Source organism: Nilaparvata lugens, chromosome 9 (assembly GCF_014356525.2).
Source record: "Nilaparvata lugens isolate BPH chromosome 9, ASM1435652v1, whole genome shotgun sequence".
NCBI classification, from domain to species: domain Eukaryota; kingdom Metazoa; phylum Arthropoda; class Insecta; order Hemiptera; family Delphacidae; genus Nilaparvata; species Nilaparvata lugens.
In genome coordinates, this window is record NC_052512.1 from 5,405,396 (window position 1) to 5,422,467 (window position 17,072).

The 17,072-nt window shown below is 36.0% G+C and overlaps 1 protein-coding gene across 1 annotated transcript in view; it reads right to left on the reverse strand.

Annotated features, from left to right (window-relative positions):
* Positions 1-17,072, reverse strand: part of LOC111055435 — a 324,213-nt gene that overhangs the window by 130,172 nt on the left and 176,969 nt on the right. Inside the window, exons 16-17 of the mRNA XM_039435440.1 lie at positions 16,740-16,986; positions 11,653-11,737 (exon numbers count right to left, since the gene is read on the reverse strand). Coding sequence (XP_039291374.1) covers positions 11,653-11,737; positions 16,740-16,986 — 332 coding nt within the window. The remainder of the gene's footprint in view (positions 1-11,652; positions 11,738-16,739; positions 16,987-17,072) is intronic.

Consider the following 17,072-nt stretch of genomic DNA (forward strand, 5'->3'; position numbering starts at 1 on the left):
ACGTTCAGCACCATGGATATTGCCCAAGTAGTTCCAAAATTATCCACCAGGTTTCGTGATAAACGTTCAAACGCAGTACAATGAAACGCAGGTTTGAGGTTAGATTCTATTATACTCTGAAAATGGAATTTGAATAGTTTATAATATCTTATTTGTATTCCATTTATCCAAATAGAATGATAGTATCTTAATGCAAAATACTTTATTCAATTCTAGAAGCATAAACTGATTCCGTTTCATAAACTATTTTGTAAACACGTTCACATCAAATCAGAATCAGATGACTTCAAGGTTATTTTACAGCCCTAGGGCCGTAAAAATTTTACCGGCCTGGTCAGAAAACAATCACTTTCGGCCTCCATATGACGCACGAAAACCAGCTTATTACATCCAAGTGGGGCGAAAAATTAGTTTTCGCCACACTGCACAGAAAGCAGCTGTTTTCCAGTCCCTACATAGATCTGAAAGACATTGTTTGCAGACGACATTTGTCTGACCCTTTAGAGTACCCTTTCCGGCCGCTAAATTTCAAGTGGATCGTCCAAGAATAAGATCAGCAGGCACGCTTCGCTCGCCTGCATTTTTCATTTGAGCATTTTTATCATATGTTAGGACGATCCAGTCAGGTGTCCAGACTAAACGTCTGGCTAAACGGATATGGCGAGCGAAGCGAGCCTGACAGCTAGTAATATAATATTCCCAGGAATAGTCTGATTGAAGTAGCAGTGCCCAATCAATTTTTCCACGATAAATGCATTTCAATCTTCAACTTGGTGCCAACCTAACAAAGTCAACTCAACTTAATGCCAACCTGACAAAATTATCAATTTAGTTACCAGTTAACAACGAAGAGATACTCTCACTAGATTATAGTTCTACATTAACATATGGTATAGCCTTTTTACTCTCCTTGCCCTATTACCATAGGTAATATCCTTGAAATTTTTCAAGAAAAATCATTATCGTCAAATTTGAAGATGATAAAATTTCCAATGAATTGAGTGGTCGTGCAGGATTCTACCATTTTTGGTTCCGGAGCCACGAATTTAAAAAAGGGGTATTTTTCAAGGGGTTTTCAAAATTATGCAAACCTATCACTTCTACCCTATACAACTTGGATATTTTTCTAGTATAGATGAAAATCCCCACATCACGTGGAAGAACAATTAATTCTGAACAGGATTCCTTAGGAATTTTCTAATTTAGTAGTGTGGGGAGGGGGAATACACCCAAAAATAGAAAATCATGTCCTACACCCAAATTCAAATTTCTCATTATAATACCTTTTCAAGGACTTCCTAACAAAAAATACATATTTTGGCTGAAATCATCTCACGAGGGTTATTTTCCATGAGAATCACCGGTTAGAAATATTTTATTTCAGTATTTCCTAAAGGGGGGGGGGTACGTCATAAGGATATGTCAAGGATCAAAACTTTAAACAATTATAACTTTTGACAGAGTGATCAGATCTCCTCGTACTACAGCTCATTCTTCTCAGCTCGTCAAGGCGGTTCAAAATCATATATCATAACTGAAATTTGATTAAAAAAAATATAAAATTTTCCTTCTAGTGTATTTTAGCCCATATTCAAATACACAGAAAAACGGCCAATTTCTATATTCAAAACGGTGTATCTCGGTAACCCGAAATGATAAAAAATTGAACTTGGTCTTGATTTGAAGAACAGAATCTCCTCTTTCATGTGAGCTCATGTGGGGGTTTTAAGGGTGGAGCCGCCCTCAGGCGTGTCAGCAAATTCCAGATTCGAATTCAGCGCCCCAAAATACATATAATAATTAATAATAATAATAATTTATTTGAGATACATATGAGAGCACAAGGATAATATCCCATAATTGCTCTCTTAACACATAATGCAAGTGGAACAATTTAAAAATGAATATTTAATACAAAAATATTGAAAGAAATGAAAAGTTTATGAAATTTTTACGAAAAGTCTTTCTGAAAAATATACATAACAGAAAATTTAAACACAATTTTTGATAGCAGAAAAAATAAACACAGCAAATAATAAAATGAAAATATGAAAATGAAATGAAATGAAAAAAAAGTCTCTATGATTAAACAGAAGTCATTCTAGGAAGAGAGAGAAAAAATAGTAAGAGGAAATAATTAAACACACAACTTAAGGAGTAGTAAAAAGCAAAGAGATCACTGTCACAGAAGACTTTCTCCAATCAAACTCCAACCATCCACGAGGGATTGACCTCAGCAACCCACTCCTCACCTCTCTCTCTGACCCAGCAAGCTGAACATTCAAACTCAATTTGTTCATCAATCTCTGCACTCTTATGAAAGGTGAGAAAAAATGGTGCACCGTTCTGCACCTTGGAGCCGCAAACAAGTTAGCATTCCGCCTATTGAATGCTGGAACACTGATATTCAGCATTGCAAGCAAGGTAGGAGAATTTACAGCACCATCCAACAATGCCCAAACAAACAAGACAGATGTTTTATCTCGACGCTGACGTAGAGACTCCAACAGGAAAAGATCCCTCAATCGCTGAGTCGGGAACCCCAGGGGACACGATCCACCAAACCTTCTGAAGTATAAGAACCTCATCAGCTTGTTCTGTACCCTTTCAATGACCCGAATGTTTTGGTCTGAGTGAGGACTCCAAACCATGGATCCATACTCCAAAGTGCTTCTTACCAAGGCATAATAGACACTCAGTATTGCCGAAGTAGACAACATTGCTGAAGTCAGCTGCATTTCTCAGGACAAACCCCAGTAATCTGTTAGCCTTGGGAGACACAAATTCAATGTGAGAGGAGAAAGTAAGTGAACTATCAAATATGATTCCCAGGTCCTTGCAAGTGTTGACTCTGTTAAGAACCGCTTCACCAATCCTGTACGTGTAAGCAGAAGGACATCGTTTTCTAGAGTAGGTGATACACTTACATTTAGAAACATTAATTTCCAAGCTATTAGCATGACACCATGCAACTATGCGATCAATATCCAACTGTAATTGACAGCTATCATCCTGGCTACCAACCTCTCGGAATATCTTCATGTCATCAGCAAAAATCAGACACTTAGATGACAACTGAAGTGGAAGTTCATTGATTACCAGCAAGAAAAGGAGCGGTCCTAAGTTACTTCCCTGAGGAACCCCAGAGGTGCTGTAGTAATGGGGGGAATCCATCCCCTTGACAGTCACTATATTTGGCCTGTGGAGTAAATATGATCTGAACAAATTGACCAGAGAATCACTGAAGCCAAGACTAGAGAGGCGATACAGCAACACACTATGGCTTACTCGATCGAATGCCTTTGCAAAGTCGGTATAAACCACATCAACCTCTCCACCTGAGTCCAACACACTCGAAACAAACATTGTAAATTCGAGAAGATTAGTCAGCACAGACCTACCCCTTAAAAAACCATGTTGACAGTCAGAAATCATAGGAGTTACATGCCAAAACATCTTATTATATAGTATCTTTTCAAATATCTTAGAAAATACAGAAAGTAAACAGATTGGACGATAATTCTCTATTAGAGTCCTTTTCCCAGATTTGAAAATAGGGATAATCTTGGAGATTTTCCATTCACTGGGGAAAACACCCTTACAAAGAGATAAATCAAGCAGATACTTGAGGGGGGCCACCAAGAGCTCGCTGCAACCCTTGATAATGAAAGCTGGTATACCATCAGGACCCGGAGCTACTCTCGGCTTGAGGCTCTTGATTGCTTGACGTATGTCATCCTCAGATACTGAAGAAATATTCAGAGCACTATTGGAGCCCTCACCATAAAGTCCATTGTCCTCATCCATCTTGTAACAAGCCGTAATTGGGGTATAGACAGACTTGAAAAACTTTGCAAAACCAGAAGGAATTTCCGAGCCAGTAAACTCTTCATCTTTGAAAAGCATGGTCTCACAAAGGTCTCCCGAGCCTCGCTTATTATTAATAAATTTCCAGAATTCTTTGGAATCGTGACTGACATTGGACTGGACTCTATCAACATAACTCTTATAAGCTGTTGAAATTAAAATTTTCAGTTCTCTACGTAAGGCGACATATTGATTGTTATGGAAACTGGAGTAATTCTTCTTTCGAGCGCACCTATTCTTTCTTTTGAGCTTTTGAATAATCTCTGCAGTAAACCATGAGGGGTATTTGGATGTTTCATTTGTTAGTGTCTTCCTAGGTATAGTGGCCTCAAAACACCTGAATATCTCACCATAGAAAAAGTTGACAGCATCATCAACATTGCTCAGCAGATACAAACCACTCCAATCTACATCTCGCAACATCACATAAAGTGATAAATAGTCAGCCCTTCTGAAATCAAAAATAGAACGCGTTCCGGATTGCAAACGTGACTCCCTAGGAGAATCAATAATCAGTTCCATGCACAAAGCAGGATGGTGATCTCGATCCTCAGGTACCAAGGGCACAGGGTCATGGGCGACCTCCACAACGGGCAGGCTACATAGAATCAGATCGAGAGTACGATTGTTGGCATTTTGAACACAATTGAAAAGATGCAAGTTATAAAAACTAGAGAGTTCACCAAGTCTTCTAGCGGCCACCGAACCTGACCTGAGCTCAAAATTGTTATCAGAGATCTCAGGTAAGTTGAAGTCACCCACAATAAACAACCTCTCTTTAACTGAATGACATTGACTTTCCAGGCAATCACAATAGATGTCATAATCATTAGCATTTGCAGAAATGTAGAAATACACAAGGTTAAGATAGACAGGGCCCTCCTGCGACATAACTCTAATCATTAAGCTCTCAAATCTCCCATCAGTGAGCAATAAGTTGATACCAACACACTCATCAGACTGGATATTTTTCCGAACCGCTATAATAAGACCACCACCCCGACAAGAATCACTATTTCCACGATCTCTTCTATAAACAACATATCTCCGATCAAAGAGTTCACTGCTGGAGAAGCCAGAGTTAAGCCACGTTTCAGTCAACAATATCACATCATAATTCGATGCAGCAATTGACCTCGAAAAGATGTGAGTCTTTGTCCTCAGACCTCTAACGTTCTGGTAATAGACAGTTGAACCATTCATCGTAGACCGAAACATATAGAACCGTCAAGAAAAATTCTTTAGGGGCTGTTTCCTGAAAAACGACCATTTGACTGGACTATATGCTATTTGGACAATCATTTCAAACTGGGTAAATTAGAAAACTGAAGAAGTTTTGTGCAATAGCCTGTTGCCTTTTTTTTCTTTTCCGATCATTCGTGCTAACCTAAATGAATAAATAAATGTATCCAGTTTAATTGAATAATTATAATTAAATGTCATCTTGCATAATATTGTGAATTAAAATATCTACTGAGATTGATCGCTTGGTTCTATTACAGAAATTCTGATTCATACAATTCAAAATTGTTAGTTTCTTAGCTTCAATTTACTTTTGAATGAAATCAGGCTTATTCTGTTTTTGGTGTTTTATTACCAATATTCACTTTGCAGGGAAGGAAACATAACAACTCTAAGAGTCGATGCCATAGTACATTCAACCAATGAGATGCTGAATGAAAGAAATCCTGTTAGTGAAAGAATATTCGCCAAGCTGGTCCCAAGCTGAAAGAAGTGCTACGAACTGAAATTATTGGTGAGTACAGTCCTTCATATATTCCACTGTTATAAGTTAGATTATCCAGTTAGGCCTATGAGAAAAATCTGCATAAGTCAGCATAAGTTGGTGGTTATGGGTGAGCAGTATACTGAGAACGAGAAACGAGAGCTGCTTTCGATCTTTTATTCTTTGAATAAAATTATATTTTATTAATTGACATTTTTCAATATATGATTAAGAGAATAAGAAGAATATATATGCTGAAAGACGAACTTCAAACCCTCAAAAACCACCCTTAGAGTTAAAATATTGCCAAAATATTTCTTAGTGCGCCTCTGAAGGGCCAACTGAACATACCTACCAAATTTGGACGTCAATTTTCCTTGGAAAATTTGGCTCATTTTCCAGTTTTCAGCTATTTCTGCCAAATCTCGTGATCGGACAGAAATATTTTCTCACGCCTTTTTTGTAGATTATAAAATTCTGAATAGAATGAGATCATTCAGAACTCTCTATCTACAATGAGTACTGAGTTATGATTTTTCAAAAATAAGTGAAATTGAAGGAAAAAATCAATTTTGATGAATTTTAGTATTTGATCAACAATATCTTCCGATTGTCACCGTTCAGATGTATATAATTCAAAATCCCTCTGTGCGTATTCTTCTGCTCCACCATCTGAAATCAGGTAGAGCGCTCTATCTCATATAGATTTCCAGGTACATCTGACAGCAATGCTCCTTGTATTGTGAAAAACACCTAATTTTCAGCTTCAACCATCATCACCATCTACATTGTCCTCACATTGATATTTCGCACAATGACATGAGTTCATGCGATTATGTGCTATGAGAATCACCCGTTATATGCACTTCATTCCAGTATTTCCTAGTGGAGAGGCGCGCTTAAAACCCTTTGCGCTCGAAAGCACTGTTTATAGTTTGTCCTCATTGCTCGAATGGCCAGGACCGCTGGCCGCTGCCATTTCCGCGCCAGGTCGTATTTGATTTTGCTATAATGTCGTCACAGCTCGAATGGCCAGCTGTACTGACCAAGACTGAATTCGTCTATTGCTCGAATGTCCAGTACCACTGGCCATGGAACAAACACATCATTATCTAGAATTATGTTTGCATTATTATATGTGGTGAGTACTGAAACCTATCGGCCAACTCGAGCACGAAAAGAGCTCGTGGTTTTATCGAATTCCGTTGCAAACACAGTTCATAAAGTGAGGTTATTTGAGGTCACATCAGTGTATTTGGTGATATTGCAGTGTTTATTGTACTGTTTTATGTTGTAAAATGTTATTATTGTGTAAATAGTATAAATATGTGACCATAGTGTTGTTTTTGGACAGTTATTTTGAAGTTTTATAGGCCTAATATTATATGGGACAAATATTGTTTTATGATTCTGAAATTGATGGGGATAGTGGTTCAATTCACAACAGTGACATTGCTTCAAATATAGGTGAAGAATTTGAGAATTTGATACAAAATGAAGAAGACAATTATAAAAGATTAAGAAGACAATTTACAAGATTTTCATAGAAGATTTAGAAGACAATTGTAAAGAATACAGTGATCACGAAATAGAGTCTAATGAAGAAACAGAAGATGGAACAAATGAGGAAGTGAGTGCATTCGAACAATTACAAGAAGTTGAAGAAATGGATGCTTTTTATTTACTGCAAAACTTGTACTAGCAATCCTGGACTGCATATTTGTGTTTGTTTTGAGAAGTACCATTCAGCAAAAAAACTCAAAGACTAAGATAAACGAGAAAAAGTTTTCATCTGGGTGTAACATGACTCGAAAGTCCTACTTTGTAACTGTTTATATAGTTATCTGTGTTACAAATTACTATATGAAATTTTTATTATGCAAAAGTATGTTTATTGCAGTTTTAGTGAGGCTGAATGAAAATTATGTTTTTAACTGTCCATTGATATTTATTCATTGATTTGTTTTGAGCATGCACATAACACAAAAGTCATCTAAATATAAATACGAGCTAGTGGGGATACAAACAAGTATGGCGGCCAAGCTAACAATGAAAGTAGAGTGTCCAGCTGTACTGGCCTTTCGAGCGCCAAAGCCAAATCACGGCAAGAGAGACACAAGCTGTCTGCAATCTTTACACGGCCAGTACTACTGGACTTTCGAGCGCAAAGGGTTTAGGACACCTCAGGGATCAAAATTTCAAACACTTATAACTTTTGAAACAATGCTCAGATTTCATCGTACTCCATTCTTCTCAGCTCGTCAAGGCGGTCCAAAATCATGCATCATAAGTCAAATTCGGTTAAAAATTTGTAAATTTATTGTTGAGTGTACTTTAGCCCATATTCCAATATACAAAAAATGGCAAATTTCTATATTCATATTTGTACTCTTATGTACCTACCCAAATAATATATTAAAAAATCAAAACTACAATATAAATTGCAAGCACACGGAAGACCCCCTTTTTTATGTCTATATTGACTGGACTATTGTGGAATAATACATCGATTTAATAGTATATTTTGCACCTAGAGCAGAAAATGAAATTTTTCCGGCTCGAAATCGGTTTTCAAGTCCGAGGCCGTAGGCCGAGGACTAGAAAAGATTGAGAGCCAGAAAAACATTTTTGCTCGTGATGCAAACGCTATTTTTCGCCACACACAAAAATAAACAATATATATAAGATATATGAAAATAGTTGTTTACTAAGCGCTTCCAAAAGCAGAAGTGGAAGGTGATAGCTCTAGCAAATCTGAGGTAATCTGAATATCAGGAAATTGTCAAAGTATTTTTATTTTTTATTCTGATTTGTCTAAATAACCTAAAAGATGATGTTCAATCATGTGGGAGGTTGAGTTTATACTTTTTATCCTTTCAAATGACAATAAGATGATATTATTATGAATGTTTTAATTATTGAATAATGAACACAAATACTAAATAACCTAAAAGATGATGTTCAATTATGTGGGAGGTTTAGTTTATACTTTTTTATTCTTTCAAATGACAATGAGATGATATTATTATGAATGTTTTAATTATTGAATAATGAACACAAATTATGAAAAGTTTTTTGATCACCTTTCTCAGTTCGATGTTAGCGGCTGCAAAGGGTACTCTTTCTGGCTTAGGCCGGAAAGAAACCTGTTCTGACGTCAGATGAGAGTCGTCTGCAAACAATGTCTTTCAGATCCACGTAGGGACTGGAAAACAGCTGCTTTCTATGCAGTGTGGCGAAAAAATAATTTATCGCTCTACAAACCTACAATAAGCTTCAATTCATATACCGTAATGCATTGTTGGATGGTTATAAGCCATGAAAGAGCAAAAAATGGGAAAAAATCTGTTATTTAATAATTGCACACCTTCAAGAGCGAATATCTCGGGAATTGTTGGGGATAGCACAAAATTTAACTGGACAAAAAGTGTAGAGAATTTAGCAAGTTTCATTTTGGAATAGTTAGTTATGTCGGAACAATGCATTGCTCCCAATATATGAGAGTGGAAGCAAAAATATTATTAATATGAATATTACTAGACGTCAGGCTTGCTTCGCTCGCCATATCCGTCTAGTCAGGGGGCTCCGCCCCCTGGAACCCCGACTGGATCGTTCAAAAATGAGATCAGCGGGCTCGCTTCGCTCGCCTGCATGTAGACCTCAGCGGAACCTCTGTACCGAATTTGAACGTATTATGTCAATTTGATCTCGAAAATCACCTGTTACTATATTGGCGTATCTTTGGCGAACAAGATTCTTCCACCTCAGCTAAACCTGTTTACTGAATTTCTTTAAAAATATATAACCATCAATTATTGAAAAAGGTGAGGAAACGCAGAAAAGGTGAGGAAATGCAGAAAAGCTGAGAAAACGCTAATTTTATTATTGTTATTTCAAATTCCTTCTAACACAACATTATTGCACTCCAGCTGAGCTTCTGTAGTGAATTTGAACATTTTTTGTTCATTTGTTCTCGATAAAGCTGAGAAAGCGCAAAAAAAAACGCTGGAAGACGCTAATTTTGGGCGTATCTTTGGCATCATTTCAAATTCCTTCTAATTCAACATTATTTCACCCCAGCTGAGCTTCTGTAGTAAATTTGAACATTTTCTGTTCATTTGTTCTCGATAAAGCTGAGAAAGCGCAAAAAAACGCTGGAAAACGAGGATTTTGGGCGTATCTTTGGCGTTATTTCAAATTCCTTCTAACACAACATTATTGCACTCCAGCTGAGCTTCTGTAGTAAATTTGAACATTTTCGGTTTATTTGTTCTCAATAAAGCTGAGAAAACGCTAAAAAAAACAGATTTTGGGCCTAACTCTGGAAATTTTTCCAAATCCGTTCTTATCACGCCTCTAAAGGGCCAACTGAGCACACCTACCAAATTTGAAATGTTATGTCATATTTTTATCATATGTTAGGACGATTCAGTCGTGGGTCCAGACTACACGTCTGGCTAAACGGATATGGCGAGCAAAGCGAGCCTGACGGCTAGTAATATGATATTCCCAGGAATAGTTCTGATTGAAGTAGCAGTACCCAATAAATTCTTCCGCGATAAATCAGGACCTCCTAAACATTTAGGAGGTACTGGATAAATTCGTATTTAGGTCCTGGATAAATGCATTTCAATCTTCTACTTGGTGCCAACCTAACAAAGTCAACTCAACTTGATGCCAACCTGACAAATATTTTTAGTTAGTTACCAGAAAAACTGTTTCGAAGAGTACTCTCTCTAAATTATAGTTCTATATTAACATATGGTATGGACATTTCAAAAATAATTTTGAGATATTGGAATAAGAAGATTATACATGCTAAAAGACGAACTTTAAACCCTTAAAAACCATCCTTATGGTTAAAATATCGCCAGAAGATTTCTTAGTGCGCCTCTAAAGGGCCAACTGAACATACCTAACAAATTTGACCGTTTGTGGTCCGGTAGATTTTTAGTTCTGCGAGTGAGTGAGTCAGTCAGTCAGTCAGTGAGTGAGTGTCATTTCGCTCTTATGTATTTATATATATATAGAATATAGATTGAAAAACAGCAACCCCTGGTATTTTCAATCACCAGCCGCCACTGTATTATTTCACTATTCCAAGTTTTCCTTCCATTGTTATAGCAGCTTCAATGTAGAGGGTGAAATTTTCATTGCTCTTGATCTTGAAAGTACAAAAACATACAATATTATTCGAATTAATAACTATTTTCAACTATCAAGTCCAGTTAAATGGTCGTTTTTCAGGAAACAGCCCCGAAAGAATTTTTAACGAAGTTTCTATATGTATTTTGGGGCGCTGAATTCGAACCTGAAATTTGCTGACATGCCAGAGGGCGGCTTCACCCTCAAAATCCCCAAAAACCCTCAAAATTTTGAATTTTGTTCAATTTTCTCATTTTATCTCGTAAACCTTGATTTTCTCAAGAAAAATAATTCGTGACAAAATTAAAGACAATAAAATTTCCTATGAATTAAGTGGTCGCGCAGGATTCTACCATTTTTGGTTCCGGAGCTACGAATTTTCAAAAAATTGGTATTTTTTAAGGGGTTTTCAAAATTATGCAAACCTACCACTTCTACCCTATACAACTTGGATATTTTTCTAGTAAAGATAAGGAACCACACATCACGTGAAAGAACAATTCATTATGAACAGGATTCCTTTGGAATTTTTCAATTTAGTGGTGGGGAGGGGTATACACCCAAAAATAGAAAATCATGTCGTACAGGCAAAATACAAATTTTTGATTATACTACTTCTTCAAGACCTTGAATACTACTTTTTCACTAATAATACTAAGAATAATTTCATACTTATTACACTACTAAATACTACTAATTGAAATTTTTTCTCAAGGCCTTCCTAACAAATAAACACAAATTTTGGCTGAAATCATCTCACGAGGGTTATTTTCTATGAGAATCACCCGTTAGAAACATTTAATTCCAGTATTTCCTAGTGGGGGGTACGTCATAAGGAAAAAACATACAATATTTTTCGAATTAATTACTATTTTCAACAGATGAATAGTTACTATTGTGGATGATTCACTTACAAGGCGATTTCATCCTGGCTGGCCACAAGAGTGAATGTTCCACTCTTCTTTGGCTGCGAGTCGGCTGTGAATATTAGCTCTCCCTCTGTCAAAACATAACAAGAGCAACTTGTGAATAGAAATATCAATCTCAGTACCCTTTTATAAGTTATTTGTTGACTGAGCGAAGTGAGGTCTAAGATCCAAGTCGACTGTTTGGTATTTGTCTTAATGTTTGAATGTTTATATGTTGCGCATTTACGGCGAAACGCGGTAATAGATTTTCATGAAATTTGACAGGTATGTTCCTTTTTAAATTCCGCGTCGACGTATATACAAGGTTTTTGAAAATTTTGCATTTCAAGGATGATATAGAAGAGAAAAGAAGCCTCCTTCATACGACAATATTAGAGTAAAAACCTGACTATAGAATTATTCATCATAAATCAACTGTCGAGTGGATTAGAAATCGCATGCCATGACGCATGCAATTCAATATCTTAATGTGACTTGGTAAAAAAATCAGCAGCTGTGTAGACTATAAATTGCATGCCTCATTGAATGCAATTTTTATGCACTATTAAATAGGATGCAAAAAAATTATAACAGCTTGTCTGGGCGCCTACATGTTTTCTGGTTTTCTCGCGCTAAATTCCGGAAAGCGTTAAATGATAATTAAATCTTGTGTAAGCATGATCTGATCAAATAAATAGTTGGTGTATCAGTGTGGATGTGCATATGGTTTGGGACGTCTTTCAGTTATAAATGCTATTTATTCTATTGATAAAATTTTTGTTCATTGTTTGTTATTATATTCTTTAATTTTTATAAGTTTTGGAATTTTGAATTCTCAATTTGTTTTATTTTTAATTTTTTCATAAGTATTTTGAATCTTTGTATTTTTCATTTTTGAATTAGATGGTATTTTCGTTGTTTTTATTATTTATTATTGCATAATTTCGTATTATTTTTCTTTTTTTTTGTATCTTCACAATTTTTATTGTTAAGGAGACATATTTGGGAAAACCCGTTGTCTCCATTGTGAATAAATAAATAAATGAACTATTGATTGCGTACAATAACGCATGCAATTAATAACTAAAATAACATAGTATTGTCTCTCGAACTTTCTCTGCTTTGAACTTGGGCTGTCCTGTTGCCGGTATGTCTTGAAGGAGATTAGCTTTTGATGTTAGCATTTTTGATACACCAACCCCGACAGCCATTAGCCGTTTTCACACTGATATTTCGCCGACATGACATACAGACAGGATTTACTCTGATAGACAGTATAAGATGAAGCTGCTGTTTATAACTGCGCGAGGTCTACTGTTCACAGAACTAGTGGTATATCTAGAGTGGAAAGCACTGTTTTTTCTCCCTGAGGGAAAAGTTTGAAGTCTGAGGCGAAGCCGAGGGCAACAATTTTCCTGAGGGAGAAAAAACATTTTTTACTCGTGATGTACACAACATTATTCCTCCACCTACATTTTAATAAAAACGGCAAATAAAATAATTTTCCCTCCACCTACTTTCTAAAGTGTTCCTGGAACATAATACTAAAGTGTCACTTTTTCGCTATTGGTACTAAAAAACAGAAAAACTCCCTAGGGAGGGAAAGTGACTCCATTTAAATAACATGGGAAGTATCTCTATTTTAAAAACGTACATTTGAAATAGGTTAGAAGTTCTAAGCTCAGATGAGGAAGCATGTAGAGTAGTCATTAAACCAACTAAATTCAATACCTCAACCAGACATTTGATCGATATATGAAATATATGTTTCATGTTAGAATTATTACAAACTTCATATCACTATACTAAAAAAAAGATTTTTTTTTTATTTCATGTTATTCAAAATACTAGCTTACGAATATTCCTCATTAACTGATCAAATTTGAAACGGGAAGGCATTGGGACAAAAGGCAAACCTCAAAAAGAGTTTAAAGTTCCCAATCTAAAAATCAACAATTCAGTTCCTAGTTGGAATCTAAACATTATTATTCTGTGGGAAGAATTTATTTCACAGCCAAGCAATATTCCTTGAACAATATAACAAAATAACGCATCATGCTGTTCAATCTATAATGATAACAGCTGATAAATTTGAAAATTGGTGAACTAGAACCCCATAAAATGGCGATTTTGCAATGCATCACGGGATTGTGTCAAGACCTGTATTTATAGACCTTGCTATATTAATCTAACTGCAAAAAAACTCCAAGCGGATAATCTGTGTAACTCAAAGTTTATAACCTCACTTTTGCTACCGTACCAAATATGATCAAAACAAATATGGCCGCCGTTTTAACAGAGTTAGCTAGAGTTAGCGGACTCATACCTGCGCTATCTGCTATCTCGTCTGCTAATTTTTTTCCAACGTACTACTATACAGCAATAAGTTAACACAGACTTATCAAATAGCAGGAGCATAGAGAAACAATAGCATACGTAGATATCCCATGGTATAGGGCGTTTATGTCGCAACTTTTACTGTTATCTCAAGCCGATAGACAACGTAGTTCTTTCCTGTGAAGCTTTATGACGCTGGTAGTCTCTCATATTGTGCCGTTCATACACTCTTACCCAGGCAAAACAGTAAAAATCAACAATAATCAACAGTAATCGGCTTGAGATAACAGTAAAAGTTGCGACATAGATGCCCTAAACCATGAGATATCTACTTACGCTATTGATTCTCTATGGCAGGAGTTAGCGAATAGCTCGACTTAGGCAGCTAACTCCAACATTCTGATTACTCCTCAAGGTATCCCCAGATATACGCGCCGCGAAAATGAGCAATTCACTTTTCATCAGCTGATTATATCTGTATTTTTACAGAAACGGTAAAATACAGATATAAAAAGCTTGGCATCAGCTGATTGAAAGTGAATTGCGCCTAAATCTGTACGCAACTTGATGGCCCATATGAATAAAACCAGAGCAAATGCTCATGAGCAAGAGAATGGAGCATAAGGTTTTGCTCATGAACAGAAGGTAGAAGCAAAAGTATTTGCTCATTTCTATATGAATAAGCTTTACCTTATACTCTTACCTTATGCTCCTGAACTCTGGAGCAAATGCTCACGTATTTTAAAGATTTCTTATCAGCTGCTTGGCTTTTGTAGCCTTCCTTTGCTTTTATAGCTCACGGAAGCGCTAAATATGCAAGTAGGGGGCACAGCTTGTGTTTGCGTCGTCTGCTCTGTTTTCTATTTATGAATAGAGTTTTAGGTTAGTTGAGTTTAGAATTTGGAAATAATAGCGTGAAAAAATTTAACTTCTATAATAATATTCAGCATATTCTTATAATATCAATACCCTTCTTATAATCGTCTACACTCTCATCTTGTTGAATGCCTATTTCCTATTTTGTGATGGCTATGGGGGCTCTGCATTGAAATGGATGGATTCGTATATGACAAACAGGTATCAAGTCACAGAGATTCAACATGAAACTAAAAATAAAATAGAATTCACACGATCAAAGCCTACATTAATTGTTTCTGGGGTCCCTCAGGGTTCTATTCTGGACCCCTTGTTGTTCTTGATCTTTGTGAATGATGTTGCAGGGTCGGTTCCCATTGAGAATCTGTATGTTTTTGCAGATGATACGACTCTGGTGACAAGGAGCCAAGACTTGAGAAAATTGGAAATCGAATCCTATGTTAAGATGAATAGTCTGTGCCAATATTTTGCAAATAATAAATTGATGTTGAATGCCTCGAAAACAAATTATATGTGTCTACAAACCCATCAGAGTAGGAGGTTAAGACACAATGAAACACCTAAATTATTCATTGGAGAGTCGGAATTGGTAATCAAGAGCTCAGTGGACTTCTTAGGAGTGAAACTGGTGGAAGGGCTGGGTTGGGGGGAACAATTGGATAAGATTGAAAGTAAAATAGCGAGTGGAATTTTTGTCTTAAGGAATTTAAGTAGATTAAAATAAGCCTCTATTGAAGTCGGTCTATCATTGCTTGGTGGAGTCACATTTCAAATATTCAGTGGCCCTATGGGGAGCTAGAAAGAGTAACCTTCAGCAAATTTTCATTTGTCAAAAGAAAGCATTGCGCACTATGTTGAGGTTGCATCCACAAACACATTGTAGGGACTATTTTATTGAAATGGAGATTCTCACTGTTCCCTGTCTCTATATTTTGGAAATGTGTATATATAATTATTAGAAGGTGTTCACTACAGACTATTAACAAGACGCATGAATATAATACACGGCATGAGAGTACCTTCTCGGATTATCATAGATTGACTTTGTATGAAGAAAAACCCAGTTATATTGGTAGAAAGATTTACCAAGTACTACGAATTCGGTTGCGGGAAATATTAACAATAAAAGAGTTTGAACGAAGTTTGAAATTATTTCTTAAGGAGGAGTACTTTTAAAGTCTGAAGGACTATTTTGATTACTGTCATAGAGTCAAAGACAAATAGTAATTATATACTAGATATAAATTTCATGAAAAATTAATGGTGTCTCGCTTTTGCTAGCACTTTAACTTGTCTGACGCCGTTGAGGCTAACCAGACGTAATATCTATCTATCTATCTATCTATCTATCTATCTATCTATCTAGATATCTATCTATCTATCTATCTATCTATCTATCTATCTATCTATCTATCTATCTATCTATCTATCTATCTATCTATCTATCTATCTATCTATCTATCTATCTAACCAACTATCTATCTTTATATCAGTTATCTTTTGTATTTATTCTTTTGTAGGGATAATGGTGATATATCATGGTTGAATCTAGAAAGAGTTTTATAGTTCTCAACTATTGGTTGTGATCGTATCTGGTATAGTTTCCTCTTCCTCATACGAATTAGTTGAGCCATTTTACTATGAGCAAAAGGTGATAAGCTGCTCTAGACTCACCTTTTTTGAAGCATTTGCCTCAAAAGTTGAGCAAATGCTCTAGTTTATTCATACAATTTTGAGCAAAAGCTTTTAATTTTGAGCAAATGCTCAAACTATTTTTTCGATGAGGTTTTGCTCACGTTTATTCATAGAAAATGAAGCAAATGTTCAACTTTATTCATATGGCCCAATATCTTTCATCTAGCTAACTCAATATGACTCACCATATTGGCTTTCGTGGTAGTGATTTCCTCTGAGTCCATAGAACTTGGTATCATCAAAGATAGCGAAATGGCTTTGACCTTCCAGCATCACAAAATTGAACCGTGCGTAACTTTCCTTATTCAGCTGATAAACTCCGATATTATTGAGGTTCTTGTAAGTTTTATCTCCAGATTTCAACGACCCCGTGAATCCATCATGATTCAGAATGAATTCAGATTTGACCAAGACGAATTGCACAGCACCACTCTGTGAAAAGATAACAAGAGTATCTTGATATTCTGTGCTCTGAAGAAGAAGAAGAAGAAGAAGAAGAAGAAGAAGAAGAAGAAGAA